We start from the raw sequence: 21,692 nt of genomic DNA, 5'->3' as shown, positions 1-21,692 counted from the left end.
ATCCTGGGGCACGGGTTCAAGGCCAACAGCATCAGAGGACTGTCCACACGGGAAGCGCAGGGCAGTTGTGGATCCACACCCGGTGGCCTACAACATGGGGACACTGCCCAGAGGGCGCACCCTGCTTTTCGTCCCACCGACACCTACTTTGTTTCCAGGTCTGCGGGTTATCTAAGGGGACGGAAAACCCTGGACGCTCCCTGCTGTGAACAACATTCTCAGCAAGTGCAGCCTTACTCCCAGGCTCCGTAATGCTTTATTCCTCTCCCCGATGTGGGGTTTTCAAATTTGCTTTTTAAAACTCAGTCTCTGTGCATCCTGACCTTTTCTTCGTTTCCGCTTCCCCTGCAGATGGGCAGCTATCCAAAGACACATGCTGCTCGCAGGATTGGAATCTGTCTACAGAACAGCGCAGACAGCCTCCACAGAGTGCGGTCTCCAGCGTGCTGGGTGCTGGGGCAGCCTGCTGGCCCACTCAGGCAGGCACTGAGCTGGACACGACGGCCACGGCGCTGCCCCAGATCCAGAGGGACGGCAAAGCCCCACCCAGGCCCACACGTGCAGCTGCACGCATGCACGCACACACACAGCCCTCACTCCACCCCACCCCCACACCAATCTCACGTGCAAGTGACCCAGCTGCCCCCGCCCACTCCCCACTCACGTCTCGGCGCCCCACGCCTGAGCAGGCTGCCTCCCTCGAAGTGGCCGGTTCTGTCATTCGAGATGACCCGTGACCTGGAGGGTGGCAACGTGCTGGAATCCCTTACTCTCTGCTCACACACGTGACCTAAATGAAGTAAGTCATACAGAGAAAGACAGATACCATATATTTTCACTCCTATGTGGATCCTGAGAAACTTCACAGAAGACCATGGGGGAGGGAAGGGGGGGGGGAGTTAGAGAGGGAGGGAGGCAAACCACAAGAGACTCTTGAGGACTGAGAACAAACTAAGGGTAGATGGGGGTGGGGGAGAGGGGAAAGTGGGTGATGGGTATTGAGGAGGGCACCTGCTGGGATGAGCACTGGGTGTTGTATGGAAACCAATTTGACAATAAATTTCATTAAAAAAAAAAAAAAAAAAAAAACACACCCCAGCATAAGGTATTAACAGTGAAAAGGAGTCTGATGAGACACATCAATATTCCCTGCAGGAAGTTCTGGTTTGCAAAGGGCCTGTCCGCACCCCCAGCCTGCTAACACCCCAAAATGGCACGGTGGGTCCCGAATCTGCTTGGTAGTCGAGATGCGTCTGCTTCCCCACAGCGAGCTCGAGCTGCAGGTACTCAGGGCGCCTGCTCAGACTCACGTCCTGATGTCCCCAGCAGCCCCATGATGTGGGACGGCTGTCACACCCCGGCTCCAGCCTTTCCGATGTCACCCTGCTCAAGGAAGGCCTCTGTGCACGTCCGCAAAACTCTGACAACACGCTTGAAGTTCAAAGAGCCTCCACAAGCTAGAATCTTCTGGAGTTGTTTCCATAAAGAAGCCTCAGACAGAAGCATGAGCTTCAGAGGGATGGGGCACGAGCCCAGAGGCATAGGGCACCGCACAGCTGCCCAGGCTGCTAATTGGCCGATGTCTGCGAGGCCCGGGGACAAGGAGTGTTTGCCTGCAGAAACATTTCTCCCGGGAGGGAGGACGGAGCCTCGGTGCCCAGACACGACTCCCACCGCAAGGAGGCAGAGTACAGCTGATGACGTCAGATTTCCAACGAAACACTCGTGCGGCTGGCTTCCCTGAATCCCACTGGCCGGGGCGGAACACCTGCAGGTGTGGGGCGTCCTGGCGATCTCTCTGGGAGTACCCCCTCCCCGCCTGCACTCTGCCCAGGGGAGGACAGGACAGAGTGGCTTCCCGGCTCCACTATGCCCTCCTCTGCCTCTGTTTTGCCAGAGGCTGCCGCTCTCAAGGGCGAGCCCGGCGCTGGGCACACGAGCACGCCCGTGACCACGGTGTGAGCAGGTCCTCAGCAGTGGTGACAAAAGTGACATTTTCATCTCCAGCTGCCTGACAGAGGGTCTCCCTCTCGACAGGTTCTGAGCTGAGGCTGGGGAGGAAACGCCTGTCCTTCAAGGTAGGTCACGTGGTCTCTGCCGGCCACCAATGGGGCCACCGCTGCAGCCGCCCCTGCAGACCCCAGGGATTAGCAGCTGGACCCTGCAAGCATAGCCGGGGACCCCAAAGATGTGGGGGTGACAGCAGACCACTCTCAGGAGGCCAGCGAGGACAAAGGCTCTAATCTGGGTGTGGGGGAAAATGCTCGATTCAAAAATGACAGATCACCAGCTCTGGCCAAATCAAGGAGTGACTCACTCGGTGTGGTTTAGAGGCTGGCGATAAACGGTAAGCAGGGTCCTCCCCTCTGGGGACTTTCGTCCTTCTCGTTTGCAAATTCCTCGGTCGTCTTGAGCGTCTTCTGAGCATCCCAAACCAGACTGACCTTCCCCCCAGCCTTCCTGCGACAGGAGCCGCTCCTGGTCACCCGCCCTCCTGCCCACGGGTGCTCACAGCTCCACAAGCAGCCCCGGCAGGCGTGAGTGACGCGTCCGCGGCCTCCCACGCCCCGTCAGGGAGACCACCGTCTGGGGCAGGTGCGGAGCCTCCTCTGACACAGCACCTCACTTCAGGCCTGGGGAGCGAGGGGTCAAGCCACCTGCCCACAGCAGGCAGAGAGACCAGTCCCGGAGCCCAGGCGCCTCCTGCCGGGTGCACGCCAAGTCACCGTGACACGCCGGACGGCAGGACTGCCTCCTCTGCAGCAGGCCCCTCACTCGTCTGGCCACTAAGGCGGCCGCTAAGGTGACAATCCCACCCGTGCCGGCCCTGTGTCCTAAGAACGCGCTTCTGGAGCCCCGAATGTTCTCCGTCTCCGCTCTGCTGGGAAGCTGACAACTTGCCCACAGGGGTCCACCCACCGCCCACCCTCTGTGACAGAAGCTGTGAGTCTCCTGCCAAACACACTCCTCTCATCTCCCGGGGGTCTGTTTACCCCAGTGTCACAGGCTCGTGATGCTTGTCCCCAAGAACGGAACCTGGCGTCAACATCCCTTTGCTGGGATCGGCTGCTGACGCCTCAGGGCTGCTTTGTCCCCTCAAGTCCAAGAGGAACAGAAGTCGAGGCAAGACGGGCCCCCCGCTTGCTCTCCACCCATTCCTGAATCTCTCACCACCAAGCCAGGTCACCATGGCCGCTGCTGGTCAAACACCCCCACAAGGCAGAACCAGCAGTGTCCCCAAGAAGCCCCGGGGCCCCTAGGGGGACAGATGGGCAGGGACACACAGCCTGGCCAAGCAGGGCCAAGCTCCTGCTCCCAGGAGCACAAGCCCCAAGTCTGACCCTCAACGCCCTGGTGCCAGCCAGCCACAGGTGCCCAGTTCCTGCCGCCAGCTGGGGCTCCTGGCTCTCAGCGCGGTTTCTTCCTGGTGAGGAGGGCAGCGTGGGACCAGAGGGTCTCGCAAGCTCCGCACCCCACCCCGAGGACCCGCTCTGTCAGTCACCTGGCAGTGGATTCACGCCACTCCTGAGGGAAGCTGGGAACCATCTGTGACCCTCCCTGAAGCACAAGCCAGGCGGCCTTCACTGCACTCTTGCTGAAACGCGCAGACTGGTGACAGCTCCACTGGGAGGAACGCACGGAAACCCAGGGAACACACGCAGGGCGGGGTCTGGTGCAGCCAGCTCGCGGGGCGGCCGGCGTCCTTGGAGCCCTGCGTCTCAGGAGGAGCGACCACGGGTCACCAGAGCGAGCGGGCGGGACCAGCAGGACCACGTGATCACCTCTGGACGGACAAGGGCCTTCCCTGAGCTCCACCATTTCCTCTGACGGTATCTGTGCTCACATCGGTGATTCATTCGGAAGCGGGACAATAAACCGGATAAGCTGAACCTACACGTGCTTCCTCAAGGCCCGGACGCAGCGAAGACACAGGCCTCCTCTGGGCACAGTCCGCGATCTCAAACTGCTGCGGGTTTTCTTTCCCTTCAGTGAGACTGGGTTAAGCTGCGGACCCACATGTTTGCTGTGGGAGCAGAAACGGCCTCCAGGCGGGCAGGGCTCCCGACGCGGCGGCCGCAGAGCATGTCACCGCTGTCCGGCCCCAAGTCCAGGCTCTCTGTCAAAGAGCACACCACCTGGTCCTCCTTCGGCCCTGACAACCCAGGGATCCGCCCACGGGGCCGGGGATCGGGGCAGCCCCTCACTCTCCCGGGGTGCCCCCAGGAAGGGCTGCAGACACAAGTGGTAACTGAGCTTCCCGATGAGCCACAGCCACACCGCACAGCCAGGATCGCTGGGACAGGACAGCATGGCTCTCGCGATTCCTACATGACCAACGATCACCGAGAGACACGGCAAACGAGGCCGCAGAGACCATCACGGAGCCCGTCGGAGCCGAGAGGCCGCCAGCAGGAGCACCACCCCCACCACGGGAAGGTTCACGGAAGGCCTGGGCGCGGAACGGGCCCCTCGTCCCGTGGCCTCGCGCTTCACCCCACGTGCTGGGAATGCAGAGCCACGGAGCACCATCCGGGAGAGGCCAAGCGGGCACTGTGACACCGGCAATGACCCCGCTCCCGTCCCCCGGAGCCTCACACGGCCCTCATCCGATCTGCAGGCCTGTGCCTGCAGCTCGGCGCAGAACAATCGGTTTTATAAAGAAACAAAAGCTCCGACACTTCTTTTTTTTATCCGAAAAATGCAAAATTTACACAGGCAACCACAGCACGGCCGCATGGACACAAGTGTGCTGCTCGGCATCTGTCCTTTGTCAGCCCCCCTCTGCGTCCTCGCCCCGGCCTCTCGGCAGCGTCTCCAGCTCTCTCCCCTCAGGCGCTATCGCTCTCTTGCAGGCAAAGTATGGAAATGACAATTTAAGATAACATATAATGGAGCTAATCTTTCTTCTGAAGATAAGATTTAAAACCCGGAGTCACTGCACATTTGTGGGCTGGTGAATAAATATAAAAATAACCAACGCAATCTCCGAACCAGAGTGCCTCTCGCAGCTCCCTCGCTCGTGTGAGCTTCTGAATGATGCCTGCTTCTCACATGAGGCTCATTTATTTCTCCAGAACCTAATTGAGTTTTGCTGTTTCCATATTGTCTGTTTTCAAGGCTGCCTCGTATCCTACATTTGTAAACAAGCAGGCAGAAACCTCCAACCTGACTTAATGAGCTGTGCCCTCCTCCTGCTGCGGCCGCCCCAGCCCGCCCGCCTCTGCACCGCCCGCACGGCCGGATGGGGCCCATGGGGCTCCAGGCTTTAAAGTCAGGCTGGGCTTTGAGGAATGGAAAATTCCCCAATAAAATGAGAGAGGTTTGAGTCTCATCTAGATAGACACGGCTCCAGAAACCTCAAATGGCTTGCTTCCATCCTGCTTGCCATTTCACCCCAAAAAACCCCAATCCTTCCACAGGCCCCTCAAGGGAGACTGCGTGGGCTTGCCCTCTGGCCCCACAGGCCTCACTCCGGCCCTCTTCCCTGCGGGGGGCACAGGTAGGCGTGCCCGGCCCAAGGTCCTGTCCATCAGGGCCTCGGTGGAGCCTCCCGAACATCCAGGTGGGACCACCGTAGCCCCGCCCAGCACAGCCCAGCGCCCTGCTACCCACACGAGGACAGAGGAGCATCCAGGCTGTGCTCAGGGTCTCTGGGGAGCAACCCTCGGGACACCGTCAGAAGGAAGGTCGGGGCGCTAGGCTCTAAAGAAGTGTGTTTCTCTGTTCCTTCATCCCCAAGCTGCATGGAGGTCAAGGAACACTTCTTGCCTCTCTTGTGATGAGGTAATTCTACGGGCTGATGCTCTAGATGAAAATGTCTCCTGAAACCAGGCATTTCATCTCTGTGACAGAGATGCCCCATAGACAGCACCAAGAAACAAAACGTGGGCAAGGCTGAGATGATCAGAAATCGGGAACACCAGGGGCGCCTGGGGGGGGCTCAGTCGGTTGAGCGTCTGACTTCAGCTCAGGTCATGATCTCACGGTTCAGGAGTCTGAGCCCCGTGTCAGGCTCTCTGCTGTCAGCACAGAGCCCACTTTGGAACCTCTGTCCCCCTCTCTCTGCCCCTCCCCCGCTCACATATGCGCGCACGAGCTCTCTCTTAAAAATAAATAAACGTTTAAAAAAATAGGTTTAAAAAAAAGAAATCAGAAACACCAAACAACTGGTGCCAGGACAGGCTCGGGGGTCAAGAGCAGACCTAGTGGTCGAGGACAGGCTCAGGGGTCAAGGACAGATGCCCAGTAATCAAGGACATATTCCCAGTGGTCAAGGTCAGGTGTCCAGTGGTCAGGGACAGGTGCCCAGTGGTCAAGGACAGAAGTCCAGTGGTCAGGAACAGATGATCATGGTCAAGGGTAGATGCCCAGTGGTCAAGGACAGATGCTCATGGTCAGGGACAGATGTCCAGTGGTCAGAGACAGATATCCAGTGGTCAGGGACAGATGTCCAGTGGTCAAGGATAGATGGTCAGTCGTCAAGGACAGATGCTCATGGTCAAGGACAGGTGCTCAGTGGTCAAGGACAGATACGGTCAAGGACAGAGGCTCATGGTCAAGGACAGATGCTCATAGTCAAGGACAGGTGCTCAGTGGTCAAGGACAGATACGCACAGTCAAGGACAGAGGCTCATGGTCAGATGCTCAGTGAGTAGTCAAGGACAAATGCCCAGGGGTTGAGGGCAGACTCAGTGGTCAGACATGAGAGATTTTCTGAATTCCTACTGATTACGTGATGTCCACGATATGGCCACGAGGGAGCTCATGCACCAGCTGGGAAAATGAGCGTCCACCCGAGAGATGGCACAAGGCCAGGCAAAGCTACGGGGCCTCTTACCTATGTTGGCCAGGGTCAGGTGTAGCCAGCCCTTCACCACCGTGTAGACGCCGATGGGCTGGATGCTGCCAAGCCTGGTCACGTCCCCACTCACCACAACGTCCTGTTCATATTCGGTCGCCACGACCTCGAGCTCGTGCAAGACCTGCACGGCCGGCCGCCCCTGGCGAAGGAGATGCTGCAGAGAAAGCGGCAGTCAGAGGGCGGCCAAGGCAGAGCTCACCTGCTGAAAACCTAAGTCCTCTCGGGTTTTCCCGCAAATTCTTTAATAAAGTGCACCCGGTTCACCAAGTAAACGCCACGGATTCACAAACAGGCCCGGCAGCCACCCTCCTGGAGCCCCCCCTTCTGTGGGAAGAACGATGGAAAATGAGCAACGGAACAAGGCTGGGGACACAGAGCGGACCCCGTCCCCGGCGAGAGCTTCAGGAAGGAGGTGTAAACCAGGCAGGGAAGGCTGGAGGCACAGTAGGCCCAGAACGCAGAATACAGACCCCCACACACACGCGGAGCTGGGAACGTCGCACTTCAGCGTGGCTGGAAGACAGGTGGCGGGTGGGAGCAGGGTCACGGGGTGGCTGAGGCCCGACTGTGAGGGTCCACACCAGGACCGGGCTGGTGAGAGCCAGCACCAGGACCTTCCTGACCCGGTTCCCTCTGCCAACCCAGCTCACCCCTCGGTGCTCTGCCTGAGCCCAAGCACCAGTGAGGCCCTCAGGGGGATGGTGGGACCACAGCCACCCCCAGGCCCAGCTGGGCCTCAGAGGCCGTGGTAAAGTCACCTGCCCTCTCAACTAGTGCTTCTCACACACAAACAGGCGCGTGGGACCAGACAAAGGTCCCGGCTTTTGGAATTCTTCTGGGTCTACGGCACCAGGCGTGACCGGCTCTGGGAGCAGAGGTGTCCAAAATGACCCCTCCTTAGTGGGTCTGGCGGCTTCCAGGTGCTTCAGACCCTGCCTGTTTAGCAGCGTGGGTCCACAGAGCCCCACATAACCACACACACGTTCACAGCCAGGACCCCCCTGGAGAACAGCCAACCGATCTCCATTGCAGGAACCACACCCTGCCACACCGGGAAGCAGAAGTGCCAAAAACCCAAAACAAAACAAAACAAAAAACAAGAGCTATCACTTCTCGCTCTGAGACTGGAAAGACCGTCTTTAAGCTAACACCCTTACAGGTGGGTGTGTGGGACCAGCAGGCGCCCTCATCCAGGAGGAGCGGCCCCACCAGGCTCCCGGGCGGGCGGCACGCCCGGCTGGCTCTGCAGGCCGAGGCTTTCGCACATGCGCACCTCTGACTCAGAAGCACGCTTCTGGCAAGTTCTCATCTGTGGACAGCCGAGCGTAAGGGCAAGGAGCACGAGTTCCGAGTCAGAACTGCGCGAAAAGCCTGGCGCTGCTCTCGTCGGTGTGGCCTGGGGCCTCGGTTTCTCAGCCGGACATGAGGATAACGCAGCGTGAGCTCAGGGCCGGGCTGGGGACACAGTCAGTGAAGCACGGGAGCCACTGTCACCATCACCCTAACTACATGGTCGTATTCTCAGGAACTGAAGATGCTGCCTGCACTGTCGCTCACTCGCTGGCTCGAAGGGACAGTCCCCGCCCGACACCAGCAGCAGGTGAGGGCAGCCACGCCCACGCCTTACAGAGCACCCCTCCCGCAGGCCCGGCTCCTAACTAGCTCAGCATCTCGGAATCCAGGGGATTCTCTCCTCTCGGCCACAACTTTTAAAGACTTTATTTTTAAAAAGTAAATTTTAACTTGAATTTACCCAAGTAAGTGTCAATAATCACGACAGCGTTTGTTTAAGAGGCTATTCCTAGAGGACAAGAGAAAATCACTTCCTCTCCAGGTGACGGCACCCAGGGACACAGGGCTCAGCTGGGGATGAGGTAGGAGCCACAGTGGGCCCCAAATCCACAGGGGCTCCTCTCTGCCCCTCCAGCGCGGCCCCAGTACTGCCATGAGTATTCCTCCCCACATTCGTCCACTCCCTCCTTCTTCCTTCCCCATTCCCTCACCCCTCCCTCTTCCCTGCATTCATCTCTCCTGTCACCATTCCCTCCTCCCTCCATTCCTCATCCCTCCTCCCTCCGCTCCTTCCTCCCTCCTCCCCTACTCCCTCCTTCCCTCCCTCCTCCCCCAACTCCTCATCCCTCCTCCCTTCCCTTATCCCTCTACCCCCTGCTCCGTGCTCCCCCCACTCCATTCTCCCTCTTCCCCCACTCCCTCACCCCTCCTCTCTCCATCCATTCTCCACCCTTCTTCCCTCCCCCCTCACTCCGTCTTCCTCCTCCCCTCCGCCCACTCCCCTCTTCCCATTCCCTTCTCCTTTCCTCCACTCCATCCATTCCCCCACCCCCTTCCCCCCTCCCTCACTCCCTCCTCCTCCCCTCCTCCCATTCCTTCCTCCCTTCCTTCACTCCCTCCTCCCTCCATCCATTCCCCCACCCCTCTTCCCTCCTCCCTCACTCCGTCTTCCTCCTCCCCTCCTCCCATTCCCTCCTCCCTGCCTCCACTCCCTCCTCCCTCCATCCATTCCCTCACCCCTCTTCCCTCCTCCCTCACTCCGTCTTCCTCCTCCCACTCCCTTCCTCCCCCATCCATCCCCTCACCCCTCTTCCCTCCTCCCCCTACTTCCTCATCCCTCCTCCCAACCTCATTCCTCATTCCTCATCCCTCCTCCCCCCTTCCCCCATCGCTCCCTCCGTTTGCTCATTCTCAGCCACACAGCTCCATGCCTACTGTGGGTCACGACTGTGCTGGAGATGGGGTAACCGTCCCAAGCCCACCCTCCAGGACATCACCAGCCAGTGTGGGAAACACACAGTGGCCACGATGATCCCTTGGGGCCGCACCGGACAATGACCCAGGAAGGCCCAAGGGACCGGAGTGAGGACCGAGTGAGGACCGAGAACATGAGCTGACACCTGCGAGTGCGCGCTGCGGGCGACCCTGTTCCCCTGGGGGCAGAGATGGACACCGAGGTGATCGGAGGGGGGACGCAGCCCCGTCAGCCCTTAGGAGGAGGAAGGGGAGCGTGGCGTCAGGGGAGCCACGCGCATAGCCAGGGGCACCACGGGATGGCAGCCGTGAGCTCGTCGCAGTGAGGGCCACCCAGCAGCAAGGAGTGACGGGGCTGCTGCAGGGGCAGGGCTCACAGCGGGGGGTGGGGGAGGGGGGAAACCGAGGGCCCCCGAGGCTGAATCTGGAAGGAGGTCAGCTAGTGGGTGACTCTCAGAGCTGGCGGGGGGGGGGGGGGGGGGGGGGGTGCTGCAGCTGTGGAGCCGTGTCCTCTCACACCTCCGTGTGCCACCGCTGGGACGTCGTGTCCTCAGTCCCTGGCCCAAGAGCACAGTGCAACTACGTTGACCCTCTGGGGGCAACTCTGGGGAAGAGCCTTAAATTCACCCACAGACACAGGTCTTAGTATACGAGGAGGAGGGAAAGCTTAGAGACAGAATCAGGTTCCATTACAGTGAGGAAAGCACGACTCGAGTAACCGAGAGCAGGCACCAGGTGATCTTAGCACACTCCACTTGGTGCCCCAGCTCCTACCTCCGGGCTGAAGGGGGGACTCCCGCAGGCCCGGCCGCTGCCCCCAGGGAAGGCGCATCCTCACGTCGAGGGGGCAGGAGGTGACCTCACCAGGGGTCAGTTTTGGGGGGAGCGGACCGATGGCTGAGAAAATAGAACCTGGTATTGCACAGCTGAGACCCCATGAAAACCTTCTCCTTGGGGCGGGACAGGATTTGTGAACAAAGAAGTCAGACCCCGGTCCCGCACCGGATGATGACCACCAAGCGGGCGGAGCCTCCCAGAAGGGCCACCCCACCCGGGCCGGGCTCGGCCAGCAGAGCACAGCCACCTTCATCGGGACGGCTGCAGATCCAACGAGGAGCAGAGAGTCTCCATCCCAGACGTCCACCTGGAGGGTCTGCGCGGCCAGGTAGTGGCTGAACCGACTCTGCTCTCCGGGCCTCAGGAATCCAGGCTCCGCCAGGAACTTGAGCTGAAAGCCAGGAGAGCCTGTGCAAAGAGGCCCCAAATGAGTCCACAGGTAATTAGAGCCATCTATCGTCTTCACACTTTGAAGAGATTTCTGCTCTGGTCACGATCACTAATTTCTGCTTCCGTCGTAACTACAGTTTAATAAACACATCAATCAAAAACGTCTTAAGACATCCAAATTTACAAAACAAAGAGTCGTGTCCAGAAGTCTGCGTTTCTTCCCAATACATACAATGAACTCCTCCCAAAACACGATTTAGGGTTTTCACCGAACCCTCGTGGAACAGTCCCTCCCGAACGGGGACAGGCGTCCCGGTGGGGCTGCCGGGGGAGGCCGTGATTCCGTGTGCAGAGTTTAAGGAGCATCGCAGTCTGCGTCTGCTGTCAGAGAGGGGCCGGCAGACGGCCGTGGGAGCTCGCGCTGAGGTCGAGCTGAGCACACGGGGCTCGCGAGGCCCAGCCTCCGCCCCAGCACGGGGCCTCCTCGGGGCTGTCCCGGCCACCAGGCTTATTACTGACAAGGGAGCAGACAGCAGCCCAGGCCTTCAGCCTCTCGAAGCGGCAGCGCCATCCATTCTACGTCAGCAGAGACAGCGAGCTGCAGCGCCGGGGAACACGCTCACGGAGCCCCTGGTGAGCCCAGTACTAAGTCTCGGGAGGAAGGGCCACGTGTTTACTCAGCAGGGGGAACAGGTTCCAGGGTCCTCTCCCCACCCCAGGGGGGCCCACACAGTAACGCCCCATCCGCTCTCAGGACCTGGACAGTGCTCCCTGTGGAAGGAGGGAAGCCGGTCGGGACAGGACACAGCACTGGGGGCTGAGAGCGGTTGGGGGCGGAGGGCCTCGCACGGGCCCAAGGGATACAGAGCCGGGACCAGCTGCCAACGGCCTGGCACCGGCCACAGCGAGGGAGGTCACAGGGGCACCTCCTGGAGCAGGGGAGCAGTTAGGAGTCAGGACAAAGGCTCAGGGAGGGCCGGCCGTGACACCGTGCGGGCCAGTCCCGAGCATCACATCTCCAGTGACCAGACGAAGTCACAGGCTGAATGGAGGCCAAGGACACCCACCACCCCTGCCCCAGTGCCACCAGCCAGCTGAGACATCCGGTGCTCTCTGGACACCCCTCCATAATGGGTGGCTCCTCAGAGGCATGGTGGACACTGGAACAAAGACCTGTGACCAGCCCAGCCCCAGCTCAAGGCACCGATGCCACAGCTCCACCTGCCAGGTGCACCTGCGCTGCGGAGAAGGAACAGCTCGGGCACCGGCTTCCACGCCGGTCCGGCTTCCGACTCAAAGAGGCAGAATAGATCTGAACCCTGTGGGCCAACTTCCCAAACGACACCCATAGACACCTGGCCCTGGGGGCTCCATGCTCCACCCAAGGGTCCCCCAGGCCCAGACTCTCCACCCGGGTCCTACTTGCTCGCCAATGTCCCCACTGGACCCTCGACGCTCCTTCCCACCCTGGCTCCTTCCCAGCCTGCGAGGCTGGCTCCTTCCCCCTCCCCATCACTACCTCCTATCAGCTGCCCGGTCTTCTTGATGCAACATAATAACTGGGGCCCCCCCACCACGCACCAAACACCGCGTGGGGATCACACGGGAGAAGAGGACGAACGGGTCCCAGCCTGATGGAGCTCACGGTCTCAGGACAACACACTGAGCCCAGAGCTGATGGTGTGCTGAGCACCTGGAGGAGGCCTGTGGGGCTGTGGGGGCCCTCCTGGTCTGGGCCCGGCCTCAGGGCGCTCATGCGGGAGCCGCCCAGTCCCCCCGCGCCCCGCAGGCTTGGGTCCCTTCACTCTGTCTGGCTCAAACGGCCGGCTCCTCGGCAGCCTCCCCTGAGGCCTCCGCTCCCTGTGGTCCATCCATCACTGCACAGCATCCACAAAGGGAGCCCTGTGCCATCTCCACCACCCTCAGAAGTCTGCGATGCTGCTGACCATCTACTCAACCAAGACAGACCCCAGGGGCAGTGGCACCTCCCCAGGGTCCGCTCAGGCTCCCAAGCTTACCTCCCTCTCCGCCCTCACAAACACGGAGCCCCAGCCCCCCACCCCCACCCCCACCCCCACCCCCGGGCTCCTTCCTGAGCCTCAGTCCAGCCACACCCCTGTGTCCAAGTCTGGAGGAGTCTCTTCCTCTGGCTGGACGGTCCTCAGCCTCTGCCCCTCCTTCCTGACTCACAGACACCCCTGCTCCGTGAAGGCATCCACAACTCCCACAGATGACAGGCACGTTCTAAGACTACAGTCTACAATCACCAATGAACATACGGCAGCTAGGAATATCTAGGCACCAAATGACAATGCAAAAACCTAGAGACGCAAGGAGAAACAGATAAAAACATAATAATAGTAGAGAACAACTAATCACTTTGTTTTCAAGGCAGGTCAAGTCCACAATAAATAAGGATATGAAAGACCAGACCAGCTAATCCCTGAGGTGGAGCGTGTGCATATACGTACGACACTGCTCCCCAACAACAGAATACATCTTTCGAATGTATTTGGGACGTTAATAAAAGTTAATTATGTGTTAGGCCACAAAGAAAACCTAACTATGCTCCATAAGGTAAAAATATTACAAATGATATTCTCTGATCACAATGCAACAAACCAGAAATTGGAAACAACTTTTAAAAACAAATTTACAACTTACTTTTAAATAATTCAATGTCAAAGGGGAAACAAAATTGAAATAGATTTTCTAGAAAAGAATGAAAATTCTACTTATCTGAATCACCAAAACATAATGCAGCAACCAAAGGAAAATTCATAGCCTTGAATACTCTGCATCCATAAAGACAGAATTAAAATAAATGAGTTAAATAACTCAAATTAGAAAAACAACAGTAAAGAACACCCGCCCCCCCCCCCCAAAAAAAGTAATAAAGATAAAGGCAAGATTTCGTTGGTTTGAAAACAAATAAACAGCAAAACCCACCATGAGGTACACTTCTGAGTCTTTGGAAAGACGGGTAAATAGAAATGAGCAAGTGAGGAAATGTCCCTGTGCCTGGCAAGTCTGCTCCTGCCCCATGAGGGCCATTCTCTTCATGTTAACCTATGGATTCCCCAGAACCCCTAAAAAGGGCCTAACAAGTTCATTTGGAAAACCAGCCCAGCCAGAATGTACAGAGAGGTGGGGGACGGGGAGGGGCGGGGCTGCTATAAATGCAAAGCACAGCCAAGTAGCACCTCTGACCAAATAGCATGCCTGCCTTTCCTGGTCAGATAATCTAATGCAGAGTCTGACAAACCACAGCCCACAGGCCGATCTAGCTGGGAGCTAAGAATGGCTTTCATCTTTTTAAAGAGGTGTTAAAAAAAAAAAAAAAAAGAAGAAGATTCCAGAAGGAACATATGTAACCCAGAAAGTCTAAAATATTTACTATCTGGTCCTTAACAGAGATCAGTTTGCCAACCTCTGGTCCAATGGAGCAAAATATAAAATCCAGAAATAAACCCACTTAATAAAAAAATGTTGGTACGTGATAGGGGTGGCCCTCAAGTCCCTGAAAAAAAAAAAAAAAAGATGTCCTTTTTAATAAACAGCACTGGGTCAAAAGGAGAGACATTTGAAAAAAGATAACATTGGATCCCTATCTCCCATCACACAATAGAATAACCTGCAAATAAACCAGAAATCTCATGTGAAATATGAAACCCACAAACCCTCCAAGAAAACGTGTGCTTCTCTCTACGAGCTGGCGGGGAGGACGCCCTCGTACCCAGGACTCGGGAAAACTCAGAAGCAATACAAAGGAAGACTGGCACATTAGACGGGACGAAAACAAAACTTTACTTTGGAAAACCCGCCAGAAGCAAAGTAAAGACAAAGCAGGAGAACGTATCTGCAACTGACGTCACAGGCAACAGTTAATCCCCCTAATAAACAGAGTTCCCAAAACAGAGGACAGAACGGACAAAAACTCAGGGAGAGAAATGGAAAAAGATAGGAATAGAAGTTTTCAGACAAGGACAAATCTAAAAGACACTCCACTTCACTCGTTATAACAGAAATGCAAATTAAAACTTCACAAAGATCCATCTCACAGGATCAGACTGTAGAACTCCCAAAGGTAAACAACCCATTTTGTGGGCAAGGCCCTGAGGAAAGAGGCAGCCCCAGGCACTGCCAGTGAATCACAGGAAGGTCATGGGCTAAGCCGGTGGGGGGTGGGGGGGTGGGGGGGGCGGGGAGCGTGGGTAACCCAGTGGGAGGGGCTAACCCGGTGGGGGGCGGGTGCTGGCACATCTGTAACTTGACAGCTTGCCAACGCACCCTAAACACACAGCGCCAGGCGCAGAGAACACGTTGACCCCGGTTACTAATTGCCACCTTCTCTGAAAGGCAAAGCCCTGGAACCAGCCCGAGTGTCCCTCAGCAGGAGACCAGGCCGAGTGAAGCACAGGGCATGCGCCCAGAGCAGTTCGATGCGGCGTGGAAACCAGCGCACAGGGGCTCCGTGTGGAGTCAGGTTCGGGGCGTAAGGTGAACTGAAAAAAGCAAGTGAGAAAGAGTGTTATCTGCTATGCTACCTGTTGAACAAAATAACGAGAAATAGAAATATCGTTGCTTACTTTTTAAAACAAACAAAAACATCAGAAGGAGAAGCTGGAAACTAAAAGGCTGGTTACCTCTAGGAGGCTGAGTAGGGTGTGGATGGTCTGGAGAGGACACGGGGTTTATATTTTGAGCCGTGTAAATATTCCAACATAGAATTAAAAACAAATGGAAACCAATGAATCTGACTGAATATCAAATTGGCACCAGCTCCCCAGAATCGTCTCCAGGTCTGTCCTCAGCAGGACGTGGCCCAGGAAGGGAGAACGCCAGAAATCTGAGCCCTGCACTCGGTGTCTGTGCCCTTAGCATTAACAGTGGCAATGTAATTCTTCTTTTTTTTTTTAATGTTTATTATTTATTTTTTGAGAGAGAGAGAGAGAGAGAGAGAAGCAGAGAGAGAGAGAGAGAGAAGCAAAGAGAGAGGGGGACACAGAATCCGAAGCAGCTCCAGGCTCCTAGCTGTCAGCACAGAGCCCAACGCAGAGCTCAAATTCACGAACCATGAGATCATGACCTGAGCCGAAGTCAGACGCCCAACTGACTGAGCCACCCAGGTGCCCCAGTAGCAATATAATTCTGAAAATACATCATAGAAATTGTAAGGAAAAGTAAGTAAATACATTATCAGGAAACACGATTCCCAGTATAAAAAGATACAAATAAATTCCTTTGAGGAAAAAACTAAATCTCAATGAGGAATACCAGTGTGAACTCATGCTACGATATACTCTCCAGCTCTACCCAGGGAGGCTTAGAAGCAATGCGACCCAGAATCAAAAGCACCCCAGCCCTGGGTCTCTAAGCGTGTCCCACACAGGAGAAGCAGCTGGTCCAGGTCGGAGGCAGAGAAGGCACATGGGGAGCCCAGGACAGGGGGCCGTTCCAGAAAGCGAGGCTGCGTCAGGGCTCCTGGCCCACTGGGAGGTCTCCTACCGGCCAAACATAGGGAAGCCTGAGCATCAGAAAGTAGTAACGATTGGGGGTGCCTGGGTGGCTCAGGTGGTTAAGCCTCCAACTTTGGCTCAGGTCATGATCTGAGGGTCTGTGAGTTCAAGCCCCATGTCGGGCTCTGTGCTGACAGCTCAGAGCCTGGAGCCTGCTTCGGATTCTGTGTCTCCCTCTCTCTCTCTGCCCCTCCCCCACTCACATCCTGCCTCTCTCACTCTCAAAAATAAACAACAACAACAAAAAAGTAGTAACGATGAATTTAACACACTGAATAAATATCAGAGTGATGTTCTAAAAACAAAACAAGAACATGGACAGGACATATATCAGTTGTGGACTGTCCCTACTGGAGTAGCTGTTACAACTTCTTACTCTGCAAACTGGAAATTCAAGGGAAAGTATCAAGCTTTTATTCTGTTTTGGAGGATGTGTATGTAGTTCACCCTTGGTTGATAAGGAAAAATTTTTTGTTAATAGAAGAATGTCAGCTAATGGAGGGAAACCAAATGATAAAATTAGAAAACTACCATTTACAAAATTCCAACTCAAGTTTATTTATTTATTTTTGAGAGAGAGTGAGCGAGTATGCATGAGCAGAGAAGAGGCGGAGACAGAAAGAGAGTCCCAAGCAGGCTCCACGCTGTCAGCGTGGAGCCCAATTTGGGGCTCGATCGCATGAACCATGACATCATGACCTGAGCGGAAACCAAGAGTCGGGACGCTTAACTCAGTGAGCCACCAGGCGCCCCGACAAAATTCCAGTTAAAGACTTGACCCAGGCAAAGCTCCACCAAGGATGTTAGAAGAGTGGGTGAAAGTTGTTGGGTGGATATTCACGTGGAGCCCAAGAATGGCCTGAGAACTCCGTGCTGAGTGCCAAGGGGAGCCACCTCCCTTCCCCCAGAGGCGCGTGGGGCGGTGCCTCACCCAAGGGACCAAACCAGCACCCTCACCATGAGCCCTGACCTCGACACTGCAGATGGGATGTCACATGAGGCACGTGGAACGTTGGTGCCACATCCAGACCCTGACGGAGCGCGTAAGCCCTGACCCTCCGTGCGCAAGACCTACCGAGGGCCAGGGTCAGTAACAATGTGCGGAAACCATCACATGCACGCAGAACGAGGGACGCTCTCCAGGACCACTCGCCTGGGCCCTTCAAACAGCCACTGTCGCTGGAAAGAGAAGGCAGGGGACTATTCCAGAGGAAAGGACGTTAAGGAGGTAACCCCCAATACCACACAGGTCCCAGACTGCGTGTCACAGAGAAAAAGCAGCCACAACAAACGTTATGAGGGAAAACAGGGATGGGGCAGTGAGACTCCTGTCCATTCCAGACAACGGTGGAACCATTTCTCAGTAAAGCCTGACACTGTGTTTAGAGGTGAAGTGTCACCTCCCCTGATGCTGGCTTTCAAATGATCGAGGGAAACAGATAAACAGCGAACGCAAGCGTGTCACAGTACACAGACACGGTTTTGGTAGGTGGGGACATGAGATTGTACGTGGAGAAGGCACAGGACACAGGACAGCCACCAAGGAAGAGGCAGCACCCAGTGGGCCCAGAGCGGGGCTGGCAAATGCCAGCAGGAGAGTTCTCCAGACCAGGGGGCTCCCGGCTGACCCAGAGCTCAAGGACTCCAGCTCCCGTGCTAAGAAAGGTCCCACTGGCCTAGACATCGGGAGGAACATGTTAGAGACGCCCAACTCCAGGCCAGAAAGCAAAGGAAATAAGGGGAAGGAGGCGTCGCATGTGTGCGGGAGGATAGGACCACAAACGGCTGAGCCCTCCTGAAAAGAACAGGGACAGCAGTCGGCAAGGGAGCTCTGTCCTGAGGAAAGGAGGCAACAAAACACAATTCTCCTCACAAGCCGGAACACTGAGAAACAGGAGCCTGGGGCAGAGGCAGCCACCAGGTCCAGGGCCGTGGGTTCCGGAAACTTCTGCCTGGGAGGCTGCCACGTCTCCCGCTGGATCAAATCTACTCTAATGGATGGGCACTGGGGAAAACTGCTTGGCAAATCGACTAAAGATGACCATGTGTGCCCTAGAGCAGTTTCACTCGTGGGTGCACACCCAACACCAGTGCACGCGCATACATACGCACCCAAAGAAAGCGCAAAAGCCGGAAACGAGTCACATGTCTGTGGGCAACCGAATGGATAAATGGTGTGGAAGACTCAGAGGAAGAATTTCCATACAGCCAAGATAAAGGCTGAACCGCCGCTCCACGCGGCAACCTGGATGGACCTCGCGGACACGTCGAGCAGAAGTGAGACTCAGAAGGGCACGCACAACGTGATCCTGCTCCAGTCCAAAACCACAGGTACGCTGGTCTACAGTGACAGACTCTGAGGGGCGTTCACCCCTGGGGAAGCCAAGGATGGGGGGGCGGGGGAGGCCCAGGTACCGGTCTGCAGTCCTATCGGGGTGGCTGGGCTCGTGGTCACACAGCAGTGTTCACTTTGTGAACACTACAACGTTTATAAACATTAACTCAAAACGGATCACAGACCTAAACTTGAAACACAAAACTCTGGTACCCGGGAAGACAGGGGACACAAATCCAGGTGACCTTGGGTGTGGTGACAGGTTTTTCGCTCTAATACCAAAGACACAAGGCACCCATGACAGAAATAACTGATAAACCGGACTCCATTCAAATCAAAAACATCTGCCTTCCCAAAGACACTGGTGAGACCACGAACAAGGGTAGCCGCAGGCACAGAGAAAACATCTGCAAAACACACATCTGATGACGGTCTTTTGTGCAAAATAAACAAGGAACTCTTAAAACACAACAATAAGAAAACCTAGTCTACAAATACGCAAAAGGAACGGGCAGACACCTCCCCAGAGAGACGGGCACGTGGCAAGTCACTCTTGGCGGACAGGCTCCCCATCGCACGCCATCAGGGAAACGCAAGCCAACCGGCAGGGAGATACCACCATGTATGTGTGAGAACGGCTAAAACCCACAACACCGACAACGCCAATGCCGAGAGGGTGTGGAGCAGGCCCACACTCGTGGCTGGTGGGAACGCCACACGGTGCAGCCACTCGGAAAGACAGTCCTTCAACAGCAAACATACCCTTACCTTGCGACCCAGCAAACGTGCTCCCAGGTGTCACCCAAGAGCGCTGAAAATTTATGTCCACACGGAATCTGAGCGAAGATGTCTATAACTGCTTTATTCGTAAAGGCAAAAACTGGAAGCCGTCAACATGCCCTTCAGTAGGGGAACAGAGAAATACACGGTGGTCCCTCCAGACGATGGAACGGGACGCAGCGTCAAAAAAAAATGAGCTACCAAGCCCCAAGAAGTGATGGAGGAATCTTAAATGCATACTACTAAGTGAAAGAAGCCAGTCCGAGAAGGCTACGTCCTACACAATTCCAAGCATACTACACCCTGGAAACGGGAGACCATGGGGACAGGAGAAAGATCAGTGGTGGGGAGGGGGGAGGGGGGCGGAGAGAGGGAGGGTTGAAGACGTGGAGCACAGGGCATATGTGAGGGGTGAAGTTATTCTGCACGATACTGTATGGAGATCTAGATGTTCTGTGTTTGTCAAAACCCACAGAATGTACACCACCAGGAGCAAGCCTTCGTGCGAACTCTGAGCTTTAGTTAACAACAAAGCGTCAACACTCGTCCATCGACTGTGACAAACGTCCACACCTGATACGAAAGGCTGCTAACTGGGGAGACTCTGGGAGCGGTGGGTATTTGGGAACTCTGGACGACCAGCTCAGTTCCTCCATAAAACTAAAACTTCTCTAAAAAATAAAACCTATTAATTTTCAAAGGCTGGTGCAACTGAACGCTTTGTTTACACACATGTTCTATCTCAACAACAGAAGAAAACATATCCTAAGTGAGGCTCAAGAGAGGCTAGGTGCTAGACTGCGAGGACCCCAAGCTGGGCCACAAGGAAGGACCCCAAGCTGGGCCACGAGGAAGGACCCCAAGCTGGAGCTGCTGGAGGGAGCCCAGACCCGCCCAGGCAGGGGCAACATTGGCTAAGTCAGCTGGGTAAGACACAGAAAGGAACTTTTTTTTTCGGACTTGAACTTAAGAAATCTGGACTTTGAATTCTAATTCATAATGACAAATTTTGATTTTGGAGCTTAACTTCTTTGGACCTCAACTTGAAAGGAAATTTCTTTTTTTTTTTAAGTTTTTTTTAAGTTTTATGTTATTTTGTGGGTGAAACAGCACAAGTACGGGAGGGGCAGAGAGAGAAGGAGAGAGACAGAATCCCAAGCAGGCTCTGCACCATCAGAGCAGGGCCCGATGGGGGCTCAAACTCATGAACTGTGAGGTAATGACCTGAGCCAAAACCAAAAGTTGGACACTTACCCAACTGAGCCACCCAGGCACCCCAGGAAATTTAATTTTTGAACTAATTTCTCTCTGAGAAATTCATACGGTAAAGGAGTTTATATTCAAATCAGGCCTTCTGTACGGAATCGCCTAAACACTATCCCTTTAACCTCACCACAGAACCTCCGAGAGCTGCCCTAGATAACGTGGCCAGATGGGGCTCAAAACAGGAAATGGAAGAGGAGACACGTTCTCGGCAACAGGTGCATGGGAGCCTTGAAATCAATGCACTATTGTGATCCATCTCAGAGCCTTCTGGGGACATGAGCTCAACTGTCCACCAATGGTCCCGGGAGGATGGGCAAAGAGAAGGCAGTCGTTTCGGGAGAAGGGGTCCCAAGAAGGCTGGGAAACCCAGGGAGCTGAGAGAACAAAACCTGGGAATGTGGCAAAGGTCCTCTCCTGGCCACATGCTTCCAAGCAGAGGGACCTTCTGCGCCCACCCTCTGCCCAGTGCAGGCTCCTCCCCAGGCCAAGGACAGCTCATCAGCCGGAGGGTTTTGGAGAAGGAGCAGACCTGAGCTGCACCCCCCTCCCCCTCTGTCTTTTCAGACTTGCCTGCAGGGAGAGAGGATGCCAGGGGCCTCAGACAAGCAGGGGGCGAGGGCTCTGCCCTGGGGTCCGCGGCTGGCGGCAGCTGTGCAGCTACCTCTGCCGGCAGCAAAGCCCATCGGATGGAGAGGACCACCAGCAAGACGCCCGGCTCTCGGACCCACCAACGCCTGCAACAGCTCTGACCCTTGCGACCGATTCTGACCTTGTGACCTCTCCCCACCCCCGGCCCAGCAACTTGGCTGACCCTGTCTGCTGTTTTCTAAGCATTTATGCTTAGTTTCAAATTTCTCTCCCTCCACTTTTATTGGATTTATTCTGGTCTTTCCCCAAACTTCACGAGTTGAACAATTAGATCAGCATTTTAAAAAAT

The 21,692-nt window shown here is 55.9% G+C and overlaps 1 protein-coding gene across 8 annotated transcripts in view; it reads right to left on the bottom strand.

Moving 5' to 3' along the window:
• NPHP4 (nephrocystin 4) overlaps positions 1 to 21,692 on the bottom strand; it is a 110,977-nt gene that overhangs the window by 15,653 nt on the left and 73,632 nt on the right. For all 8 annotated transcript variants that reach the window (XR_009258466.1, XM_058719311.1, XM_058719312.1 and 5 more), the window contains 3 exons: positions 10,713 to 10,873; positions 6,839 to 7,016; positions 665 to 790 (listed from right to left, as the gene is read on the bottom strand). Coding sequence is in view for 7 of the 8 variants with exons in the window: in XM_058719311.1 (XP_058575294.1) it covers positions 665 to 790; positions 6,839 to 7,016; positions 10,713 to 10,873 (465 nt within the window). In the remaining variant the exon portion in view is untranslated. The remainder of the gene's footprint in view (positions 1 to 664; positions 791 to 6,838; positions 7,017 to 10,712; positions 10,874 to 21,692) is intronic.

This window comes from Neofelis nebulosa, chromosome 2, assembly GCF_028018385.1.
Source record: "Neofelis nebulosa isolate mNeoNeb1 chromosome 2, mNeoNeb1.pri, whole genome shotgun sequence".
Classification (NCBI taxonomy): domain Eukaryota; kingdom Metazoa; phylum Chordata; class Mammalia; order Carnivora; family Felidae; genus Neofelis; species Neofelis nebulosa.
Note: the sequence above shows the minus strand (reverse complement) of the source record. Positions and strands in the feature narration are given on the sequence as shown.